The following is a 24,814-nucleotide window of genomic DNA, read 5'->3' as shown; positions in this document are numbered from 1 at the left end:
CATCTAAGTTGAAGCTCTTAAGATTTTAGATGAGACTTGCCCTTTTCATTGTCACAACCAATTATATATGATCAAACTCATCTTTTCAGCTATAGAATCAATGTAGTTCTAATTGTAACTGGAATAGAGAGTAATGACTTGACCCCAAAAATTCACAGTAGTATTCAAGCAAAATTCTGATAACAATCCCACTTCCAAGTTTTATCAAATACATTCAACTCCACCATGGCCACATCAATTAATGCATAATAAAAAAGCATAATAATTCATGGAGGATAAGAAGCAAAAATCATTTTTTTAGATGGATAATTAGTGACCAAAATCTATGTCAAAAGAGAGAAGAATGAGAATGTACTCTCCTAATATGCTTACTGATACACAATAATACTTTTACAGCAGCAGATCCCAAAATCAGACACTTAATAACATCATAAATTTCTGTACTTTTTTGTGTGGGACTGACTCAACATACTCGGTTCCCAACAGTTTGATACAGTGACTTCAGCTGTGTGTTCCATTTGTCTATTGCAGTGTACTTTTTCATTCCTTTTGACCTGCAACCATAACATATTGTCTTGAGTTTATACATATGCTTTGAAGTGTGTGGATAATGAAATCGGTAAGTATTAGTATTAAGGTTGAGGTCAATTTTGAAGCTCAACCTGTCACCACGCTCCAACAGCCGATTCACTTGATCAATGTGCCCAGTAATCCGATTATCCAAAATGAGTGACACCAACAACTCTTCCACGTCCTTCTCTGGGACATTAAGCTCCTGCGTGTTGTAAGTGTTGTTAATTTAAACGGTGTTTGGTAACAAAAAAAGGGAAAAATTCAACTTGTGCCTAGGAGAATCAGCTTTACAAGAAATGTCTTGCTGCTCTCAGAAATAGCATACCAAATGGATTTTAGTGTCTGTACCTTTCCCTATTATTTATAAATTCTATCAATGATGTGGAAACAAACCAAGCACATGAGACTTGTTTTTACCTTTGATATGAAGGGGATCCGAATCCGTGTGTAAGGCTTGATGAGTTTGAGCAGCACTTGTGTTCTCACATTCTTTAAGAGATCTTCAATGTAATTGCGAATAAACAGATCATCCATAATTGTCCTCCTGTTACTCTGCAACATTTCCAACAAATTATTACGGGGTTACACACTTACACTTACACACACAAGTTTATGAAGGGTCAAAACTGTTCAGGGCAATAACATGTTTTGGCAAAAGCATACCTTCAAAATTTTTTCAAACTCCAAAATTTCATTCCTTTGGTATGCTGCGATTAGGTTTGTCATTGCTAGAATCTCAGGATCATTTTTGTATCTGCATAGCAAATGAGGCAAGTAGGCAACTAAGTTGAGATTCAAAATATACGCTTGAATAACACTGAGATGCTAAAATTCACCAAACAACTTACGGCTTTGCCTCTTGACCGTCAAATGGATTGACTTCTGATTCCATTAGCATATTTGCCAGAACCAAGTACCTGACATGTAGCGATTGAAATCAATGGGCATACTAAAATTTAATCAGGAAGGATATTCATGTTTTGCAATTTAAAAAAATACATCAACTGCATGACCCAAAGTCAATTAAATTAAATTAAGTCCAACCATTAATCTATGACATATCCAGCTAGAAGATAACTTGAGTATGCTAACTATCAAGATATACCGTACCAACCAGCCTATATACGCATACTATCATAGTTCACAATAGTTTCCACTTGAATTGGCATAGAGTTGCTGAAATAGTTCACCAGCCATTCTAATAACAACTCGGGGTGACAGATTCTTGTACAGAACGTTCCCCAATCTTTTATGCTTAAAAACATAACAGCACATATAACTGACTTCAAAATAGAAAAGCTTACATGTTAATTAGATAGGCAATCATTAGAGACAAAATACATAGAAATGTAAGTATACATTTGTGAAGACAATACATCCACACACAACACAAACAACATAGACGCACATCTAACATAGCATTTAAACTGGAATCTGCATATTAGATATGCTGAAGATAAATAACAGCCAGTTTTAGATTATTTGCAACCAGATAGGTATTCTCAGAGTAACATGAATACAGTATAGGAAAAAAAATCAGCAGTATCATCCCTATTCCCTCCATCCCCGAAAGTGGTAAATGAAATAATTAAGTCAAGGCATACTTTAGGCATTGGATGCGCCTTTGATTCCCAGCTTCATCATAGTTTTTGAAAGCTTCAAAGAAATCAGTGGCTGCATCTGGCCATTGTCGCTCTGCCATATGCATTTTCCCACCACATTCACGAATAATACCCATGATTCTTGGATGAGGGATTGCAGATTTGACAGATAGTGCTTTTTGGTATAATTCCTGGAATAAATTCAGAGCAATATTTAAACAAGAAGGTCAAAATATTATATCATCATTCATCAGCAAAAATTATTTTAATCAGAAAGTAGAAATATGCTACTGCACCTTCAGTTTTTTGTTGTTTTTAGTTTCAGTGTACATTTGGATTTCAATCGCATACACTTCCAACAATTGTGTGCCTTTCTTTTGATCATCAGTACCATCTTCTTTTTTACAAGATTTATGAAGCTCCTTCAAAATCTGAAAAAGAATTCTGAAATTTGAATAAAAATATTCTGAATCAAGTTTATTAATTTGCAACCTTCAGAAATACCTTACTCATCCGCCCATATTCGCCAATATCAAACCATATTTTGCACAACTTTAGATTTGTCTTGAACCATAGCCTCTGTAGCAAATAAATAATAACATGAGAATTTTCCACTAATGAAAAAAAATCAAATTAATTAAATAATTAAAACTTAATTTAGACCAAAACAACTCTTCACCTCATTCTTTGCCTCTTCAAGGGCCTTCAGGGTGGTTTGGTAAAACTCTTGCAGCAGATTGAAGTTCTGCCCGGCAGATCCAGAGATAAAATCCATGATATTGTTTATGCATTTTTCACTGTAATTTCGAGTGACTGCAGACTTGATGTAAGTTAACATGTCCCTGTAGGCATCCATCATTTCCTTGTACCTCCCAAGTTTATAGTAAAGCTTAACAGTTTGTTTCAAAGCTTTAAATCCCCTGAACATAAACAAGAAACCAACAGTCAAAGACTGTAAACCATTCAATATGCATAGTGTCAGCAAGTATCGCATCTACCCGACCAGGTGCATGTAGCACCTATTATTTTGAATAATTTAACATCGCTTCAGGTAAGGAATTTAAACTGTTCAAATTAAGAAAACTAGACTGTTACTCTTTTTAGCTCCCGTCATCCACAAAACAGCATGATCTGTACTCAAGTTTTAAGTACCTACTGCTGATAAAATTTTCCTCCCACAACAATGCTTGTTAGCAGAAAAACTTAAGGAACAAACAGACTCCCAGTTCATGCAAACAGACTCTGAAATTTTAGCAGGAAAATGAAGAGACAGTTTTCTTCTCACAAGTGATTAAACAAAAGAAATAAACCAGATGGCTTGCGAATAGAGCTATCTCCATAAAGACCGACATGAGCCCTCAAAACAGGAACTGAGCCATGATTAGAAGATGATTTCCGTAACGGCCGTTTAAACTCAGATAATGAATCAACATAAGAAATTAACTAATAGTACTAAAACACATCCGAATTAATAAGAAAATTGGAAAAGAGACAAAAAAAAAAAAGATTTAGAAACACACTCCACAAAGATCTTTCACTTTCACTGTTGTATACATATCCATATGATATGACCATATTCTGAAACTTGAAAACCTTTATCAAAGTTAAATAAAGTAATGGATGAGACTTGAGGGAACATGCTAGTTTCCTTTATCAGCTTATAAAACAGAGATCATAAAAAAACTAAACGCCACAATATTAGCTGCAAGATCAATTACCATTCAGCCTTTTCTGGTTCCATACGCACCACTTCTGCGAAACCTTCAAGCGCCCCTTCAGGGTCTGTTTCTACTAGCCCTATACCAAAACAAAAACAGTCACGCCAACATTTACAAATAGCAAAGCTAATGGCAACAGTGTATTAAAGTTAATGAATTTCACTCAGAAATAGCATAGCCAAGTCATTACCCCATTCATCTACCCCAAATTCCCAAATTCAAATAATGTCTTATACGCAAATATAGGGTATACAGAAATTGGCGAAACAAGTAATCAAAATGGTAAAAGAGGGTTAAATTGAGAAACCTAATTGTATTTGTACCTTTAGAGTTGTAATACTGATTTTCGATATCAACATCCTGTTCCTCCGGCTCCTCGTCGGAGTACTCAAACCCGTAATCCTCCATATCAGCATCTGCACCATATTATTATACGATTAAAACAAATGGCGTGATTGAGTAAAGAAAGGATAAAAACCTAGACTTTTCGCATCACCTGAACCCATCGCGATTCAGTATCCTTTTCAACTGAAGATTTCGTGTAAACCCCACAGTGTGTAGAGGATTTTCCAGTGCAGTATGAGAGAGAGAGAGAGAGAGTTCACTTTGATTGAATTGGGATTTTGATATTATGAAGAAAAGCTCTAATTGGGCTTTAGATCTTCAATTAATTCACGTATTGGGCCAAGCATGCATCCTACTTTTTTATTTACTGTGGGCCTTGTAAGCCCATTGTTCTCAAAAAATAAATGTGTCATGTGTGAGTCAATTTAGGGTAATGATGGATTATTCACTGATTTTTTTTTAAGATAATCAATTATAGTTTTCATTTATCCATGATAACTCAGAATTTCTGATCTATTGGATAGAGGAGACCGCTGAGTTTCTTTACTTTTTTTTTTTTTGTCTCAAACATTTACTTTTTTGTTTTAATAGCATTGTTGTAGTAGTATATCAAAAACTGAAAATAAACAATAAATTACACGTAATATATTTATATATAGTAGATAGCATCCACTAAAGTTTGATAAGATCATAAAAGTCTTCACGCAAATCTCAAGGCATTTCAGATAAATTAATAAATATAATAAGCTCACATATTTTCTCAATCCATCTTGTAATTAAATAATAAGTATATTATTCGATCGCAGGGTTATATTTCTAATATGCTTTATTTCTTGTCGTTTTACTTAATAAAGGTTGGCCAATGGAAGACGTTTCTTGTTGTGATTCGAGAAAGTTCGATCGTGGTCTAGGCCAAATTGCATACAAACTTACGTCAAAATTAAATAATCCATATTTTAGTTGACGTTTGACAGTTAATATTTATTATGGTCACGCTAATCACACTCTCCAAAAGTAATGTTTTTTTGTCTACATTTTTCAATGATTCAATTCACATAATACTACATACTAGTAGTACTCCTACTATATTAAGGGTAGTATGTTACTTTATCTAGATCTATACGCCACATAATATACATTATCAAACTTTGTGTGAGCACCTAAAAAAAAGAATCTGTGTGAGCACCTAACTCTGGATCCATTGTTTGATTCTTTTTTCTTGAAGAAAATGTACGTGGTGTTAGTAATATTAATCATAAAAGCATGGGTTAAAGAACAGCTAGAGAATATTAGCATCGTTGTATATTAAGATATTCATAGATGAATTGTTCTATATCAAAAACATAAATATAAATACTAAGTGAGCAGTGGCGGACCCAGGAATTTTACACTGCGGGTGCCAAAATGACATAACACAAAATGAAGAGAAATATAAAGAAAGGGTTTGGATCCTCTACTGTGCAATCAACTCCTGTTACTCACAATACATAATTTTATATAAAAAAGATTAATATTTTAATGTTAAAATTTATAAGTATAATAATGGTGTGTTTGTAACAGGAGTTGATTGCACAGCAGGGAATCCAAATCCATGAAGAAATTAGGACAAGAAAACGTTAAAAATGGTGCCAAAATGACATAACACAGAATGAAGAGAAATATAACGAAATTAGGACAAGAAAACGTTAAAAATAAAGCATTTTGGCTCAGGGACTCATACTCAGCTCTCAAATTTTTGAAGTTTTTAAGGCAGATACCACCACGACTTGAGCTGATACCAACGGCGGATCCAGGAACATAATATCATGGGGTCGAACAAGATAGTAAATATTTATGTAAAATAATTATTTAAATTAATTATTTTTTATAAATATATATTTTAATATAAATAATTCATGGGAGTATCGATATTCTTAAAGCAACATACTCCACTTTCTACGTCTCGTCATAAGTGAGACGCTTCATAATTTAAGAAAAAAACGTTTACGGAGTTAAGTGAAGAAAGAATAAAATAGGAGGTTAGATAAAACAAAGGTGCAAATAAATAATAAAGTAAGAGCAAACAATTATGTTATGGGGTACGTATTTTGACAAAAAAAATGACATCCCTGGGTTGGGACGTACTAAAACTAATACGAGACGCTTATGGTGGGATATAGCATAATTTTTTTGTAACATACCAAAATTTTAAAGATTTAAAAAATTGAATATAAATAATAAGGTTGAAAATTTAAATTATAAAACTAAAATTAGAAGAAATTAAAAAAATATTTACTTCATATCAGTACGTGTTTCATTAAGATAAGTTGATTTTGATATACTGTACTACTACTATTTAACATTATTTGGTATTTTAAGATAGAGAATACATTTTTAATAGACTTCTAAGAATTAATGCAAATAAAGAAAAAAATTTCAAAGCCTATTTTACAATTAGATAACATATTTAAGATATTTAATCTTTTAAATTTAGTCAAATTGTGTGAGCATATATATTTATTGATGCCAGTTTATTCTAGTTCACGTTAATATAGGAATGAGAAATCAATAATTACATCTCCAACTCGATTCCTCTTTCTCTTTGAAAACAAAAACCGCGGAAGGACTCTTCCCCTCCAACTCCTTCGTTCTCGACAACGGTCTCCCCTGCCGGCTACCGTGATGCCGACATCCGGCTGCCTCACTTTCTTCCTTTCTCTCTGCTCAGTCTCCTCATCATCTCACACTCACACGGCGTGACGACGTGAGGTGGGGGCGGAGACGTTAACGCCGCAGGGTCGGAGGCCGAAGAAAATAGCTTTCCAGTGGCACTGCGGGGCAGGTGGTGGGGTCGGCCAACCCCGCCCGACCCCACCTAGATCCGCCAGTGGCTGATACTATATTATGAAATTTATAGATTATATATACATGTAATAGTTCAAATTGTTTGGGTTCCAATACCACCCCACCCCTCTACGAGGTCAGCCATTGTAAGTGAGTCATTCCTTTTATTGCTACTTATTCATGGAGTATAACATTATTAAAGTTTATAATTGATCTCTCCTTCGTTCAACTAGGCATGCATGCCGTATGCATCCAAATTTGATTAAAATAATTGTTTTGTGAAAGCATGATTGTGGAGAGTTGAATTGTTGAAAGCAATAAAAATTGCAATTTTCTTGGATCCAATAAAAAATGACTAGGAAAATAATGTGGTTTAACCAAGATATCTACACATCGTATTCACAAACTAAAAAAAAAAAACCTAATAAAAACCTAGTAGAAACTAGTAAGGATATTTAATGGTTATTAGGTAAAAGGAATATTCAATTGGCTACCTAACAAAAAATTAAATGCCAATATACTCGCCGTCAGTTTTACATGCAAGATATTTTATTAGCATTATATATATTAGTATGTCGCATTCACATTTTAATAGTAGTACATATTTGGTGATTCAAAAAATAATTAAGTAACAATATGTTGTATGTGATGCAATGACATACATACATTGGCGAATTTAGAAAACCAAGTTTGTACGATCAGATACAAATACAATGAATGAGTTCGTCGATGTTAAAGAAAACAATAAATCTATGTGATCAAATTTTGTACAACTAAAAACTATTTTATTTGTATAAAAATAGGTTTATTTATGCATTATATTAAAATATAGGGATGCATATATAGTACATGGAAAGTGTATAATATTATGGTCATATATTTATGATTTATGTATATTTTTTTTTAAATTTTTTAGAACTATTAATTTTATTTAGTGCATACTTTCATTCAAAATTTAAAAATAATAGAAAGAAAATTCAAATATAAAAATAAAAATGAGGTTAAATACTAATAAGTCTTTTTAACTTATCCACTTACTATATTTATGATTTTAATATATAATTAATACATCAAATATTAATATTACCTTATTTTGGTTGTACAAAATTTGGTTGTTTATCATTACTCGAAAAAAAAAGAGGCAGTACAACTATCATCGTTCAGTTATTACACTATGTACGGGGTGTGGCATCTCTAAAAGGCAAATTTAATAAAGTTTAAATGGGCGTCTTTGGATTGTGGCGGATCTAAAGGGTGATTTAAATATCCAAAATCCAAAAATTCGACGTGAATCAACCTAAAATTTAAAACTCGATATGATTTTTTTGAATTTTCAGTTCTAGGTTTTATAAATTTCAGATATTTAGATCGAATTGGACAAAATTCCAAATGCGCAGTTGTAATATTTTTTTGTACTACTTGGTAATGAAATCAGTGGATAATGAAATGATGATTAGAAGTAGTGCAAAATACTCCATATCGATACTAAAATCTAGGGTGGTAGACAGTATTTGTGGATATTACGATTTCATATGTATATATCAGTATTTCTTTGATGAATTTAATACAGAAAAGCATTTCCATTATTTTGTTAGGTGAACATCATAATCATGAAATATTTTCATATCAATCTACATTGATGAAAATTAAAGAAAGTGATTATACTTTGCCAAAAACAAGTGCGAAAAGTAAGGTGTATTCAGAGAGATGTAGGTGAGAGAGTACATATATAATGACTTATCACTTATCAAAAGCAATAACTAAAAAAAATCATATTTCAACATTAATATCGTTCTGCAATCATAATAAATATCAATTAAATGCTTAGTTGATACTATTAAATTTGTAAAACTATAAAACCAATATATTGTTAAAATATCATGATCGATGGATGATCAAAATTGTTTTCAAACGAAGTTACGCTTTTACGTTTTTCTCAATTGTCAGTCTTTTTATAGAATAACGTTTATTTTCCATTTTGTTATAATTTCTATACGAATAAACTCATTCTTTTATATGATACTATAATTCTTCGTGAATGATTTTAAACAACTAGTATTTAATAAATTGGATGAAATATTCATTTTAGGCTATCCTTTTTTTTTCTTTTTTTTTTTTGGGAAAATTAATCATCCTCATTGATCTTAGCATTAACATATGTTACTATTATTCACATCTTCAATGCATAATACAAAGCATAGCACATACAACTTAGTAATTAAAGCATAGCACGATTAGCCAAATGTCATTAGAAGTGGTCTTGCTACATCACATGGTACACAGAGCATAAAAAATAGGCACTTTGAGCTCGTCATAACCATGAAACTTGCAGTCCATGAATAAAGAAAGAGCTTTGACTCCCCAAAGTTGTAGTCGGAGATTGAAATATAAACTCGTCTTTAAATTACAAGGAAGAAGCAACAACAGGCGCATTAGAACCTCGTCTTCGTTGCTACCGAGTTAGAAGTGATAAAACTGCTTTCTCACGCATCTTCATCACCATCTCGTCACTGAGGGGCGGCGGCATTGTAGTCCTGCGCCAGCGCCACCATCGTGCGCGCTCCGGGAGAAGCCGCGTTCCACTAATTTGTCCTTCTCCTCATTTTAGGCTATCCTTATGTACACGATACACACTTTTCCATCACAAGCTCATACGTGAATACTAATATTACTATATTATTATCTATGTTTTGATTCATTTTGGAGAATAAATTCATACTTGCAAGAAAAAATATAAAATAAGCTCATACGTATTATATCATCATCTATGTTTTGATTCATTTTGGAGAATAAATTCTTACTTGCAAGAAAAAATCATTCGCCACTTTAATGGAAATTTTGTACAATTTGACAATAATTTGGAATGAAATAAAATGAGGATGTCATGGAAATCAAGGATTCAACGTAAAAGTAAAATAAATATATAACTAAAATGAGAATTTATTTATTTGGTAAGCACAAAAATATAAAAGAATTAAAATAATTTTCATTAATTAATCTCACTCTTATAATTGACAACTACATGCACACACACCACCTGTTGGATTGAGGAAATCTTAAACCAAGGAATTAAGCAATAGTAGTGGAGAAAATCAAGTGCAAGATCCTTGTAAACATAGAAAAATAAAATCTTTCTATATTCTCGTACTTTGAACACCCTCAAACTAAAAAAAAGACTATTCCCTCGCCCACGACACTCCACACCCTGTCCTACAAAGTGGTGAGGTGAGGAGGAGGTAAATCTCAATCTATATCTTAAAAACTGTCATATATCTTAAAAACTTCTGCATTGCCAGAATCGGAATTTAAATCTTTGACCTTAAACTCAATTATCTCATCGAATACCAATTGAACTATCCATACAAACAAATATACTTATAAAAGAGTGATTAATGTAACAGAATCAATACATCAAAAACACATTAGAATTTAAAAATCCAATCTTTACATAATTTTATAAAAAAAGTTGTAAACTTGTAAAACAATAAAATGAAACAAAATGTCCCTGTCGGAAGAAAATAAATGAAAAAAGGTCAAAAATTTGATGTTGGCGGCCTACCAATTAAAAAAGAGAAGATGCAGAAAATGGTGGTTGTTATCACTGCATACGTACCTCTCCTCTTCTCCTCTCTCCTAGTCTCCTCCCATGCATTTCACGACCTTGCCCCGTGGAAATCCCGTCCCCACCTCCACAGTTGCTGTGAGATTCACGCGCATATTCGCATCAATTTTTCAACCCCATCCCTTTTGCTACAATGATTCAATCTACTAGTACTACTAATTTTACTGCAAGATATCTTAGAAACCAATTTTATAATCAGCTAACAGCCGCTTTAATTTCTTGGAAGCTTCTGAAAAAGAGAATAAACAATTGCCAACTGTAAATAATCATTTTGGTGAAGAGGATGTCAAGCTTTTTAATTTCATCTTGATCATTTTAGGAACCCCTTCTTTACCTGTGGGATGGCTGGTTTTGGTTTCTTGCCCTTTTCTCAATTGGGGGCCAGCGTTTCTCTCTCTCACACACACATAAACACGCAAATCTTGAAAAAAGGTTTGAGCTTTATTTGACCCTTTGCATACTCCAAGAGCCGCACTGCTGCAGCTCCTGATCTGATCAAATCATTGAGCTTCGATTAATATTTACAACTCACAATATTTGAGTCTATCCTTTTGGATTGTTGGGCCCTTGTTTCTCTTTCACACCCACAGTTTCTTTTCACAGGTATATATATACGTGTGTTGCAGAGAGATGTGCTTTACTAGTTGTTTTCCAACATTTTCCCCTAAAAAGGCGCTGTCTTGAAACTGGGTTTGGGATTTCTTTGAATTAGGAATTCTTGAGGATTTCTTTGAGTTGGGATTTGGGAATTTGGGTTGAAAAGGGAGTGATTCTTTCGAATTGGGATCGATTTGCGGCTGAGTTTTTTGCTGCTTTGTTTGTGATTGTGATTCTTGCAATTTGCCAGCAGAGGTTTGGGATCTTTCAGTGGTCATGAATTTTCTATTCCCTTTTACTTTGTTAGTTTGTTTAATGTTGTTTGGGTCCTTTTCTTAGTCATTAGTTAAATGACTTACTAAACCAAAGTCACCTTGAACTTTGAAATGCAAGTTGTGGTTTAATTTTGTATTATACTAATACACGTGATGAATCTGTAACCATAATTAATTTTTTGTGATTCGCTTTGACCCTTTCTTTGCTTCGATTTGAATACTCATTTTTTTTTTGTTATTTATTGATTTGTTGATTCCTCAAATGATACTCTTATTGCTTATTGTAGTTGATCAATATTAACTGCCTGAACAATTTTGAAGAATTGGCAAAAAAAAACAATGAAGAAAGTAAGAAACAGAGATAAATCAGATCATTTGGATAGGAAAAAAAAAAGTTTTGTTGGCTTTCAAATGTTGCATAGTTAGTTGAAAGTGTTTATATGGTTGATTCTTTGCTTTTGAAATGAATCTTCATTGGGGCACTCTGTTTTCATGATCTCTGAGTTTGAATGGATGCACTTTTCAGTTTTTGCAGTCGAAGTAGGTGCCATTGATCTGCAGAGATTTATTTCTGAAAAAACGGATTTGAGTGCGATCAAGTTTTGCAGAGATGAATCAACCGAAAAAAGTGAAGCGTATGATCGGGAAGTATGAGCTTGGAAGGACAATTGGGGAGGGCACATTTGCAAAAGTGAAATTCGCAAAGAACACTGAGACGGGGCAGCCTGTGGCGATCAAGATTCTTGACAAAGATAAAGTTCTTAAGCACAAAATGGCTGAGCAGGTTGTTGATCTTTCCTTTAATCTTCATAACTTAACTTTCTTCAGATTTCATTTTGAAGCCGAGTTGATTAACTCATTGCTTTATTGAGTTTGCAGATCCGGAGAGAGATTGCTACAATGAAATTGATCAAACACCCTCACGTTGTTCAGCTATACGAGGTATCTTGCTTCCCCTTCCTCTCTGAATACATATTTTTGTAAATGATTTTGACCGACTGTTTTCGTGTAAATGAATAGTGCATTAGCAATAAATGCAAGAGTATTTACTGTGGTCGTCTAATCATCTCTTTTTTCTTTAGGTAATGGCCAGCAAGACCAAGATATTCATCGTTTTGGAATTTGTTACCGGAGGAGAGCTCTTTGACAAAATAGTAAGACAAGAACTTTAACCCTTTCAATCCTCGATATTTTGATTATTCTTCATTTAAGTATTCGTATTTGAAATCTGACGTATGTCGTCCAGCAGTACATTTCTATTATCTTATTAAAACTAAATTATGTTACTATAAAGGTAAATCATGGAAGGATGCGAGAAGATGAAGCTAGAAAGTATTTTCAGCAACTTATTCACGTTGTCGATTATTGCCACAGTAGGGGGGTTTTCCATAGAGATCTAAAGGTACTTGACCAGCCTTCTAATACTCCACGAATGTTCAAAACTTTACCATTATACTTGATCTGTATAATTCTGTTGCAGCCGGAAAACTTGCTATTAGATGCTGCTGGAAACCTCAAAGTTTCCGATTTTGGGTTGAGTGCTCTGTCCCAGCAAGTCAGGGTAAGCTTCATAATGTTAAAATTTGGTTAATAAGTACGGAGTAGTACTTATACTGCCCATTTTTGTTCAAATGCAAAAGGAAATTCTGTTAGTTTTGATATAAAGTGTAGAAATAGTTGCCATTTTTGTAAATTCCAACTAGTGGAAAAAGATTACTTATTGATATAATTTTGGCAGGATGACGGCTTGCTGCATACCGCTTGTGGAACACCAAATTATGTCGCTCCAGAGGTATACATTTCGTCTCTCTTCACCTCTCCATTTCCGTTGTAGTTTTTTGCTAATTTTGTTGAAATCTTCATAGGTACTTAATGACAGAGGATATGATGGAGCAAATGCAGACTTGTGGTCTTGTGGAGTCATACTTTTCGTATTGCTTGCAGGCTACTTGCCTTTCGATGATTCCAATATTATAAACCTGTATAAAAAGGTGAGCATTTTTTGTGATTTTCGGACATTTTGCTCGTTTTTTAGTTCTGCTACAGTTTTGATCATTTGCTGTTTGACATGTCCAGATATCTTCTGCTGAGTTCACATGTCCTCCTTGGCTTTCCTTTGGTGCCATGAAGTTGATTACTCGAATCTTGGAGCCGAACCCTCTTAAAGTGAGAACATTAGTCAATCGCTATGCTAACCTATTTGGTTTATGCTCTCACCGTCATCTCTCTCAGAATTTAAGCTTCTGCATTTTTGCAGCGAATTACAATCCCCGAAATATTGAAGGACGAGTGGTTTAAGAAAGATTACAAGCCAGCAGTGTTTGACGAGAAAGAAGATGCAAGTTTGGATGATGTGGAAGCCGTGTTCAAGGATTCAGAGGTACATATGCACAGTTAAATCTCCACATATTTCGGTTTGCTAATAGTTTTGATTCGTAAAAAGCATCTCACTAACTTATTTACAACAGGAATTTCTCGTGACGGAGAAGAAAGAGCAACAGCCGGCTGCAATGAATGCCTTTGAGTTGATTTCGATGTCGAAAGGTCTCAATCTCGGGAATCTATTTGATGATGAACAGGTTTGAACTTTTAATGCAAAAACTCTTTGCTTATATAATTAGGATTGGAGAAATCTTAGTATTCAGATAAAATACTCGAATCATGAAAAGTAAACGTTGCGTGAAGTGTTGTATGCAGTGATTTTCAGAATAAGCAAGGCAGTGACTAACCCGATTCTCATGTCTTCAACGACAGGGGTATAAGAAGGAAACTAGGTTCACGTCTAAATCTTCAGCAAATGATATTATTCAAAAGATCGAACAAGCTGCAAAACCTCTTGGTTTCGATGTTCAAAAGAAAAACTACAAGGTAATGGTTAATTCTTTAGTTACAAACTCAACGAGCAACCTTGTTTCGTGCTTCCTTTTTGATAATGTTTTTCCAAACATTTCCAGATGAGGCTAGAAAATTCAAAAGTGGGAAGGAAAGGATACCTCAATGTTGCAACTGAGGTATGTCGTTTGTCTATTGCATGTTAACCGGGTGTATGGAAAGTTTTAGTACTTTGTTTGTTCGGTATGTGATCTGAATTAATGTGCTTGAATTAGGTTTTTCAAGTTGCGCCTTCTTTGCACATGGTCGAGGTTAGGAAAGCAAAGGGAGATACTCTTGAATTCCATAAGGTACATTATTCGGCCAAATGTGTGTTTATAGCATATGCTCCTTTCGTTCCACTATATTAGTAGTAGTACTATATTCCTTAATTAGACTCGTCGTCCACTTTCTTAATTTGAATTGCCTTATAAAAATTTTCTTTTACTAAAATAACCTTATTTGATGTTTGTGAAGATAATATATGAAGCATTTAACAAATAATTACATTTATCAAAGAACATTAAATGTATTTTCTTACTGTGTAAAAATGACGAAAATGTGTAAGATCTTAGCTCAAAAATCTGTGATGTTCTTCATATGCAGTTCTATAAGAACCTCTCTACATGCCTTGAGGATGTAGTTTGGAAAACAGAAGAGGATATGCAACAAATGAAGTAAATCACGCCGCGATCTCAAAGAGTGCGTTTTAGATTCAAGTGTATAAATTGATGGATTTGTCATTCTTTCGTTGATTTGGTTTCTCTCGCGGGACCTTTTTCTTCCGAGAGAGGAGCATTCGCTTCCGCAGTTTTGAGCTCATTTCTTGGTGTGAAGATTGGAGATCATAGATAGTTTTCTTGTAAGGTGTGCTTTATTAATAGTCATGTGTATAAGGAATAACACACTATTCATTGTAGTGTATGCATTTCAAAGATTGAACACATAATTGGGAAAATATTGTTTTACTATTTGCAACAATGGTGAGGGACAAACAGTATTACTAATATAGACATAGTATATGAAGTTTTTGATGGATTGTGTCATCACATTACAAAATGTGCAAAATGATTATAATCTCTCCTGTTGTCGAGCAGGAGTGGCTTTGCCCAATCGACCAGGCTCTCGTTAGCTCCTTTGGTGCTCGCGTCGTCTCCATTGGCTCGAGAAATTTGAAGTCACTTGTGCAAAAGTCTTATATAATGAACATGTCACTTCAAACGACTCATTAATTATATTAAAGACCATAAAATTCACCATGCATCACTCGAGAAAAAATATCAAAATCGAAGAAAAATATCAGTCGAACACGGGATAGCACTTCGTCGCAAGACACGAACTATAGTCATTACAACAATAGTCACAATCAGATATTTCTCTCAGTACTTCTGTATGATCTCTATCATACAGTTGAAATGGAAATAAATCAATCAATAAAATAAAAATGGGACAAATAGGAACAAGGCAACCAAGCTGCTAAACACAACAAAGACAATAAACTTCAAATATATTCACTGGAAAAATGGGAACTGGTAAAAGAGACTCTAAAACAAGCTCAGCAACTTCCTTCACCAGTTCTGTCGTCTGGCCCAGCAAGCGCAATCTGTTTGAATAAGCATCACGGGTTATGCTAATTTTTCGAGATAAGCTTACAAACAAAATGCATCATGTTGATAAAAAAAAAAGTCTAAAATGAACATAAGATTATGATAATTACGTTGCAATCAAATGCGAATCTTCTTGCCAGCATGATGGCTGCGTTTCTTTCTCGTTCTGACTCAAATGCTAAGATGAAGGACAATCCCGTCTTTGCTTGCCAATATACTGACTGAGCTGCAGCGTTCCCACCACCTCTAATTCCACAAAGCTGAGGTATATAAAAATGGAATTGTAATTAAAGCCCAGGTAAAAGATAGCCTTGATGAGGGCATCTTCCACTTAATAATATTTCAGTTATCTTAGGTAAAAGATAGCCAGCGAAAACTCTCTTATTTTGCTCGAAAGTTGTGATTTTGGCAACAATGCAGAATATATCCGTAATACCTTTATATTCAGACTAAATAGTTGCCACATGGTCAACATTCGGACTATAATTTAACACTCTAGTTTTTGCTAAAGTCGACGACTACCTGCATTGAATTGGAATAGTACTCCTTAGCTATAGTTGTTTGCCCTTTGCTGAGTTTTATTCTCATCTTTCCTATATGAAGCACATGGATTGACTGTGAAGGATGATCTTCTCCATTCATCTGGATAAGGAGTGCCTGCAAAGAAAGGTCTTTCCTTTATTACGATTTGGGAAACACGTAATGAAATGAGAACCAACCCAAAAACAGTTTACAAGCACGCAATAGGCCGGGGAAAATTCTTAGACAACAATGAATTCACAATCATATTATATTATTATATATAACTAGCCACCTAAACTATTTATTTACCCTCCTTTATGTGAGTTTATGGAAGACATGTTGCTTTGTAGAATTTTATAAACTTTTCATCTCTTTTATCTTCATGGCTGCTTTTTTGTCTTTACAATATTAAAATGGCCATTATTTTCTTGGCATCCTCCGATCAGTAATCAATGAGACAAGTCAAATTAATCCAGCGGATTATTTCAAAGAAACATGAACTTTCTATCAGGGAAAGTAATGCCACAAATATTAGGCGCATCTCCAACAAACACATGCATCATGAAAGCCAAATTTTCGATCGACAAGATAAATAAACATACAGTGAATTCGGTGTCATGCCTCCGCACCAATGCCTCTACATAGTTTCCCAATCCTGCAGCTGTTGAGAAAATAGATTTATTTATTTAGTGTTAGAACTTGGAACAAAAAATTAACTATGATTAGTGTAATAAAAAAGAAAGGAAAGGAAAATATTTTTACAGACCAGGATCAATAGGACCAGAAGTTGATAAAGTAATAGTCTGATCATCAGTCGAGATATCCGCCTGCAGTACTCTTCCAACGTCAAAAGGTTCCGGAGCATATACAGATTTGTTGGCCCCTGGCATAGTGCATAAGCCAGTAAATAACAAACACATTAAAGCTTTTGAGAGCATTAATTTTATGAGGGTATGCTATTTCCTGCTCGATTAAGTGAGAGACTCAAGGACCTCAATTTCAATAAGATATCAATAACTCATGCATAGAGCCAAACTTATAAAATACTAGGTACACATTAAAAGGAGATGGGATTTTCTTCAAGGGTTAATGGCGTCTAAATACACGAACTTTCACCAGTCACCAAATGCTGGTTTTGCATATGAACTAAAAAATTTGCCTCCCAAGACACAAACTTTCAATTGTTCCAATTATTTTCAATGTTTGCCGCTTTCTGGTTAATTAATGCCAATGTGGCTAACTGAAATGGCAAATTAATGACATCATGACTAGTTGAGCATTGACATCCAACCAACCACTTCATTTAGTGCATCAGCCATTAAAGCAATTGACAACTGTTCGAATACTTAGATTAACTGAAAGTTGTGTGTTCAGAAGGAAAATTTTCAATTAATGTGTAGAACCGGAGTTTGATGAAAGTTTGTGAGTCAACATCATTAACTATTAACATTCAAATACCTGATATAAGTTCTTTTTTGCCATCCTCAGAAGTAGTGCGAAACCACTGAATAGTGCATTCAGAAAGCTCCGGAGCACTATCGGAACAAGGATATATCCGCAGACATGAACCCAGTGCCTCAGTGCCATCTATATCGTACAAACGAAGCAAGTTTTCATTGCCCTTTTTGCTTGCAAGCTGCAAATTTCAATATCAAAGTGCATCTTAGCTATTGGTTTTACTTTCCAGGAGTAAAAAAACCAATATCCTCATTATTGTCACCACGAGCATTTTACTCCGTATAACAACCTGGGCTACAAACAGAAGGCGCCTAACATGACACTTAACATTTTCATTTGCCAAAACGGTTACATCATGTTACTAAAAAAGCCCCACCACCCCATTTATACAGGAATATAGCCTTTCCACTTAGTAGTTAGTACTATTCTATATTTGATGTGGCATATTAATTGAGATTTGTCATTACTTATTAAAAATGATTAACACTATGTCATCTCTATTTTTCAACTTCCATTCATAGTATTTTTAGCTTAGTTATGGTAAGTATTGTTAGACGACTAAAATGGAGAAGAGAGAATTTGTGCATAGTAAATTAACGAGCATGTCGTATTATGCAAAACATGTCATAATGACTGCACAATTGTAAGGGACGAAACAGGGATGAAAAGTTGGAAACAGATGTAGAAGTAAAAAGGAGAAACCTCTTTCTGGAGCTTTAGTGAATGCTTCGACTTTTCCACAAGTTGAGTCCTTAATGCACGCAATTCGTGTTCCATGTCCATGACCTGGAAAAACAAATTTTCGTATCACTAGCCATAGGTATACAATACACAAAACAGAATCCAAAAATTATAAAAATTTAACTATTGTAGATGAATGAATGGTGTAAGTGAAGGTAGGTGAAGTATATTTGTAGTAGCATCATAGTTTTCATTTATTACTTTTATATGATCAGTTTGTGCATTTGTTATAAATAAAAAGCATCAAAATGAAATATCATATTGAGTAACAGATGTAATTACCTTACTAGGCTGATGCAGCATTTTGATCCGCCTAGCCTCTTGGACATCCTTCATCAACTCATCCAAGTCCTGATTCCAAAAACAGAATGCCGCGTTATACATCAAAATATAAACTATGCATTACTTTTACATCGTTGTTTCAGGTTTGTTTGAGAAAACAAAGTATCACCGCATAATTTTTTTTTAAGTAAATGACCTGCTTTCCTGCAGCTCTAGACATTCGTTCATGTTCCTGAAGAGCTTCTTCCACTCTCTGCACTGCGGCTTTAGCATTCTCGATTTCTGCCTTTGCAAAAGCTCGTTCTTCATCAACAAGCTTCTTAGCCTCTTCAGAAGCCTGCAAGAGAAGGTATCTTTCAGTAGAAGATGAAGAGATGACAAGAAAAAAATTGTACAAGAAGTCCTTAACCAATATCATAACAGTTTTGGACAACAGGAACAAGTCTTACATTGCCAGTCGTTCATCCTGTTACTCTCCGAAAAATTAAGAAGAAATACTTACAGAAAAGAGAAGAAGCAAGGAAAGACGACGAATACAGTCTGATAAAAAAAATTGTAAATGCGAAGAGGGCGACTACGTCAGGTTACGAAACACATTTGGTAGTTTTACCTGCTTTAAAAAGGTAGCGAGCCTTTTGACTTCAGCCTTCTCTTGAATAAGCTCGCCTTCCCTCTGAGTCAACTGAAATGCTAGGGATTCGACCTGAAAAAAACAAAAGAGAACATATGGGGAAAAGTGAGACACAGAGTAAGCAGATAAGTAGCACTGGCAGCCACTTTCAAGAAAGCATAGCTAATTGAATCGAGTAGCTATAATTTTCATTTTTTCACATGATGCAAATATGCAGTTCTTAAAAGACACAGATACTTGTTCATGAAAAAATAACAGTTATTGGTCGAGCACGAATAATAACCCAGTTTTAGGCATAAATCAGAAAAAAAAATCTTGACATATGGATAAGAACAAGCTTGAGAGATATGTATAGAAAAGGAGAACACGATAACTAACAATGGATATAGCATCTGCGACATCATCGTTGTTCTTGCCACCAACTCGGCCTTTCAGAGCTTCGAGAGAATCCCTGAGTTTCTTCAGAATCACATGTTTCTCCAATGAAGCTGCCTCTTTAAGTCTCGCCTGCAACAATATTGCAATAAACGACATTCAAATGCTTCTCAGAACAACACATACAAACCCGAGCGCACCATATAGTGGTTTCACATCTTATAAATCAATTCATTAATCAGCTAAGTTAACGATAGATAGACCTGATCAGATAGCTTTGCAGCAGCTGCCAAACCCTTCTCGAATTTGCTTGCAAGATCACGTACTGAGAGGCGTTGTTGCTGCTCCAGAAACAATGCATTCTCTCGTGCAACCAAGTCCTTTGTAGAAAGTGTGTTCAAATCTTCTTTGACTTCGACAATCTGATTGTTCATTCCAATTGTGTATCTTGGAAAACGAGTAGAAGCAAAAACCACATCTGCTGACACCGGTGAGACGGCATCCTTTTGCACTGTGTAACTAAATCCTCGGGCAAACCTTGTCATTCCGGAATCTTTCCTAAAATTCGTCCATAGAGTAACTTCCATTAGCATTGTTAACAAAATCTCCATAGTGTTTTTACTTGTATCAGATCAACATTGGGCGAAACACGACATCAAAGACATATCTTTACATCTTTGGGTCTAACCATCTAGTTTTGCTCAAATGCTTGCTTTATTCAACCAAAATACCAAATTTATCAGAAGAAATGTGGAAAAAACTTATGGCGAAAATGCAGACTATCAAAACAAAGAGGAATTAACCACCAACAAAACATTAACTAATTCTTGTTGCATAGCAGCAGCTTTTCTACCTAAGTAACCACCACACTCGGAGAACCCTTAACCAAGCAAAACTCCTAATTAGGCAGTAAATGTAACACTTCTGTCCAAATTAAAAATACACAAAATCAAGAAAAAAGGGAAAATAGCATCATTAGCATACACGAAAAAGATTGGATTTTTAGTCTTTCCACTATAACATTGAACACATTTTTGACAAATAATGTTACATAAAACGCAATTATAATGACCAAAACTACCAATTCACATAACCCTAATCCAAGAAAATTCCCAATTATCTGACAGCAAATGTAATACTCACGTCCGGATGAAAAATGGAAAAAAAATTAAGGAAAAGTGAAAAAGTATAATCGGCATACCACAAAAGAATTGATTTTTACCATTGCAATCACCAAAAATAAACGATTTGATTTTCAGTCTTTTCACTAGTATCCCATTGAATACAATTTTTTAACTAATAGTGTTACAGAAACGCAAATGTAGTAATCAGCATAAACATCAAATATATGTCAAGCAAGAAAATCTTTTGTATGAATCAATTAATCAGGAAAAAATAAAAAATAATAAAAAAATAAAAAAAACTAACCCACACTAATTTTCCCAGATCATGCAATGTGAAGTGGAGGTAGACGTGGTTCTTGGAAATTAAAACTGAAGTGATAAACTGGAGCACTAGAAGTCTAGAAAGAGTGCTTGAATGTAGGGGATGGAGAATACATGTGATTGCAGAGAGAAGGTAAAGTTAAATGAAGTCTGTTTGCTTTTAGAAAGCCAATGAAATGAAAGGGCAAAGGGGTATGTTTCCTTCATACCTATAATTGCACATCAACTATTTTCACTGCAACTGTTGCTGTGTTGTCACCATTTTTGTATTTTAACGAAAATTAAATAGAATATCCATTCTATACCACAATATTACAGTCACAATAGACGTGTAATAAAAAGATTTTCCTCAAGAAAATTATGAATAAATGAAAATGCCTAATAAAGCTATAAACTTGGTATGTAAGTTTGAAGTAATCTGTTTATATTTGAGATTGTCCTATGCTGATTTGAATTTGATAGTCTAATTAAAAGTTTTTGAGGTGAACTAAAAGAACTGAATTTGATTGTAATAAAATAAATTATAGAGGATAGTATCATTATCATATTAGTAATAAAAAAAAAGAAAAGAATAACTAAAAAGGAGAGTGCAGTTGAGAAGTGAACTGTGTATTGGGCTCACCAATCATTGTGTAGTGTTGTGTAGCTTAGACTTCAAATTTTCATCTTTTTTCCTATCGATTCATGTAAAAAAAAACATGTTATCTATAGTTTTTTTTCCAATCCCTATCAGTCATTTATGAAGCTTGTTTTGATTTGTAATTTATTTTTGTTTTATTTATAATGAAAATCCAAAAGCATAGGATACCTTTTTAATTATTTTTGTTTTGAATCCGACTCAAGGCATTTGCCTTAACTTATATGGGGGTTGAATCAAAGTGGCTCATTAATTCAAGAATCGAATGATATTTTCAAGAATAATCATTTGTAATGATTGATGTATAATCGATAAGTGTTGTCAAAGTACTAAAGTTTTTGTTAAAAATTGCAAATTGTTAGCCATAGAATTGAACCTCTTTTACCTTTCTAGTCCTAGTCCACAATCAACATTTATTGATGTATTTATGGATTCTTTGAATATTCACTCTCATGCTAGACTTTGTAGCTAGAAATAATCAATGCTATTTATGAGGTTGTTTTTAGGTTATGCCATGAAAAAATGATAAAAATTAGCTTCAAGTTTGGGTGGGTTTGATTCTTATTTTTTGAAATATTTAGGTAGAGACAGAAATGTGGGATTCATGTTTGGGCTTATAAAGCCCATGTTTTCATAAAAAAGTTCATTAGGTGTTTGGGCTTGCTAACTCATATTCTCCTTATATCTAAAAGAATATGCTTATTGGGGAGCACTATGCTGACACCATAGTTAAAATGACAACCTAACATCATTATAGGCCGTCCGATCTCTTAATTAGATGGATGAGATTGATTTGTAGGATTAGAGTACGAATTGCTTGCCCATTAACATAATATTGCTTGTATGGGTATATTTGTCATTTGACCATAAATTAAACTAATACGGATTTGAAAATCACGATTAATTTGGACTCTGATTGAGAATTTCTCTCTCCCACCTTTCTCTGTCTCCTATTCTGCAATTAATCGGCGCTCTCAATCCAGAAACCCTAAGAAGAAATCGTGGCTTTCCATCAGTTGTCTTCGCCTCCAACCTAGCGTTGCAGCAGGCCACGGAAGAAGGAGCTTCGTTGATGAAATTTGTCCAACCTTGCTCTCTCATCGTTTATGATTGCATCCGATGGAGGGCGACACTATCTGCTATTCATAGATGCTCCTACGATGCTCTTGATTCCTGCCCACGACAGGTTGGGTAATTGTGCATGCAATTTTTTGATTTGGTATTGCTGCTGACTGTTGGGTAATTAATGTGTATTCAATTTTCTGTTTTGTTGATGATGGTAGGGTAATTGATTTGTATGAAATTTTATGAATCGTTATTTCTTTCTATTCGTTTGGTACTTGATGAGTATGCATTTCTTCAATTTGCTATTTCTCTGTATATACAATTATTTGATCTATTTATGCAATTTTTTGATCCAGCTTATGCGTTAATTGCTTGACGGGAGTGTAGTGAATTGCTTGATTAAACATTATGGATTGCTTTATGTCAGGAATGTCGGCGTCGGCAAACATTAGTTTGATATTGTCCGCTTTGGGTCAAGCCCGCACGGATTTGTTTTTGGGTCACTCTCAAAAGGCCTCAAACTAATTGGGGTTGGACAGGAATTATATACACCTTCCAACTTCCCTCAGATGTCCGATGTGGGATAGGTTTGTACTAACACTTTATCTATACTCATGCAAAAAAAGTGGCATTGAATTGCTTCAATGTGCTTCTTTGCGATTGAGGTGAATTGTTTGATTAAACATTATGGATTTCTTTAAATAGTAGTGAATTGCTTCACTATGTTTGATTAACTGCTTCTCTATATAATACAAATTGATTGCCTTGAATCTAATTCCAAAAACTAAACGAATTGCTTGAGTAATGAGTGATAATTGCTTATGTTGTCCAATTTGCGTGCTTGCTCGCAGATGTCAATGTTTCATTTTCATTTGAAAGTGCTTCATATGTAGCTACGAAGATGTTTGTTTTGCTATTGGCTTTGCATTTGTTCATGTTTCGTTATAGCAATAGTTGTTAACATATGATGTGTTGGTTGATGCACTACTATTCTCAGAGGTTTGGAATATTGAAAATTGAGTATAGATCTGTTTAATATTCTTTTTTTTAGTGTTTTGCAATTTTGACTGCTTAATAAATGGAAAATTGTTTGATGGGTTGTGGTGAATCGCTTGATTAAACATTATGGATTGCTTTATCTACACTTTAGCAAAAAATAGTAGTGAATTGCTTCACTGCTTTTAGGAATGGTTAAATTTCTAGTTGGATAAATACTTGTGTGACCATAAATCTGCTTGCCACTACAATTGCGTGTGGTTTAGTATATATCTGCTTACTACATATCTGCTTGATGCTTGGAATACTCGATAACAAGCCAACAATGTAATAGTTTTGGTTGTTAGACACGGGACTTGCTGATTAGAATAGTTAAAAAAATTATCTCGAATTGCTTGACACAAGTTTGAAAAATGCTTGTGTGTTACCATATATTTGCTTGCTACTTTAATTGCTTATGTTGTACTGTATATCTGCTTACTACATATTAGCTTGCTGCTTGGCATACTCAAAACTAAGCTTTTAGTCTAATGGTTGAACCTAGGACTCGCTAATTAAAATGGTTAGAAATTTCAAATTGCTTCTACTAGTATGAAAAATACTTATGTGATTACATATATATGCTTGCTT

The 24,814-nt window shown here is 34.1% G+C and overlaps 3 protein-coding genes and 1 long non-coding RNA gene across 6 annotated transcripts; 1 reads left to right on the top strand and 3 right to left on the bottom strand.

Moving 5' to 3' along the window:
- Positions 1 to 276: 276 nt before the first annotated feature.
- Positions 277 to 4,512, bottom strand: LOC125209086 (COP9 signalosome complex subunit 2-like). The gene is made up of 12 exons (XM_048108685.1): positions 4,389 to 4,512; positions 4,216 to 4,308; positions 3,893 to 3,971; positions 2,854 to 3,094; positions 2,679 to 2,753; positions 2,471 to 2,605; positions 2,178 to 2,365; positions 1,422 to 1,490; positions 1,237 to 1,327; positions 991 to 1,125; positions 663 to 775; positions 277 to 554 (listed from the first exon to the last, which is right to left on the bottom strand). The coding sequence occupies exons 1-12, from the start codon at positions 4,396 to 4,398 to the stop codon at positions 464 to 466; spliced, it is 1,320 nt and encodes a 439-aa protein (XP_047964642.1). The 5' UTR covers positions 4,399 to 4,512; the 3' UTR covers positions 277 to 463.
- A 4,687-nt stretch (positions 4,513 to 9,199) lies between these two features.
- LOC125215946 lies at positions 9,200 to 11,149 on the bottom strand. The gene is made up of 3 exons (XR_007175325.1): positions 11,017 to 11,149; positions 10,674 to 10,911; positions 9,200 to 9,669 (listed from the first exon to the last, which is right to left on the bottom strand). It is a non-coding gene; the product is annotated as an uncharacterized LOC125215946 (long non-coding RNA).
- LOC125215944 (CBL-interacting serine/threonine-protein kinase 3-like) lies at positions 11,148 to 15,406 on the top strand. Of its 2 annotated transcripts, none has more exons than XM_048117533.1 (15): positions 11,148 to 11,285; positions 12,081 to 12,338; positions 12,434 to 12,496; positions 12,637 to 12,708; positions 12,849 to 12,956; positions 13,035 to 13,115; positions 13,293 to 13,346; positions 13,420 to 13,545; positions 13,631 to 13,720; positions 13,812 to 13,934; positions 14,023 to 14,133; positions 14,309 to 14,422; positions 14,509 to 14,565; positions 14,662 to 14,736; positions 15,032 to 15,406. In XM_048117533.1, the coding sequence occupies exons 2-15, from the start codon at positions 12,165 to 12,167 to the stop codon at positions 15,104 to 15,106; spliced, it is 1,323 nt and encodes a 440-aa protein (XP_047973490.1). In that variant the 5' UTR covers positions 11,148 to 11,285; positions 12,081 to 12,164; the 3' UTR covers positions 15,107 to 15,406. The 2 variants fall into 2 exon arrangements, with proteins under 2 accessions (XP_047973490.1, XP_047973489.1); XM_048117532.1 differs by lacking the exon at positions 11,148 to 11,285 and adding an exon at positions 11,372 to 11,534.
- A 318-nt stretch (positions 15,407 to 15,724) lies between these two features.
- Positions 15,725 to 21,667, bottom strand: LOC125215943 (stomatal closure-related actin-binding protein 1). 2 transcript variants are annotated; one of them, XM_048117530.1, is made up of 13 exons: positions 21,470 to 21,667; positions 20,305 to 20,599; positions 20,045 to 20,173; positions 19,646 to 19,738; positions 19,232 to 19,372; positions 19,036 to 19,104; positions 18,715 to 18,798; positions 18,013 to 18,190; positions 17,321 to 17,437; positions 17,157 to 17,215; positions 16,555 to 16,689; positions 16,143 to 16,292; positions 15,725 to 16,028 (listed from the first exon to the last, which is right to left on the bottom strand). In XM_048117530.1, the coding sequence occupies exons 2-13, from the start codon at positions 20,584 to 20,586 to the stop codon at positions 15,981 to 15,983; spliced, it is 1,485 nt and encodes a 494-aa protein (XP_047973487.1). In that variant the 5' UTR covers positions 20,587 to 20,599; positions 21,470 to 21,667; the 3' UTR covers positions 15,725 to 15,980. The 2 variants fall into 2 exon arrangements, with proteins under 2 accessions (XP_047973487.1, XP_047973488.1); XM_048117531.1 differs by having other exon boundaries at positions 21,474 to 21,667.
- Between the last annotated feature and the right edge of the window lie 3,147 nt (positions 21,668 to 24,814).

Source organism: Salvia hispanica, chromosome 3 (genome assembly GCF_023119035.1).
Source record: "Salvia hispanica cultivar TCC Black 2014 chromosome 3, UniMelb_Shisp_WGS_1.0, whole genome shotgun sequence".
In the NCBI taxonomy this organism is placed as follows: Eukaryota; Viridiplantae; Streptophyta; class Magnoliopsida; order Lamiales; family Lamiaceae; genus Salvia; species Salvia hispanica.
This window is presented reverse-complemented; position numbering and strand designations above follow the sequence as displayed.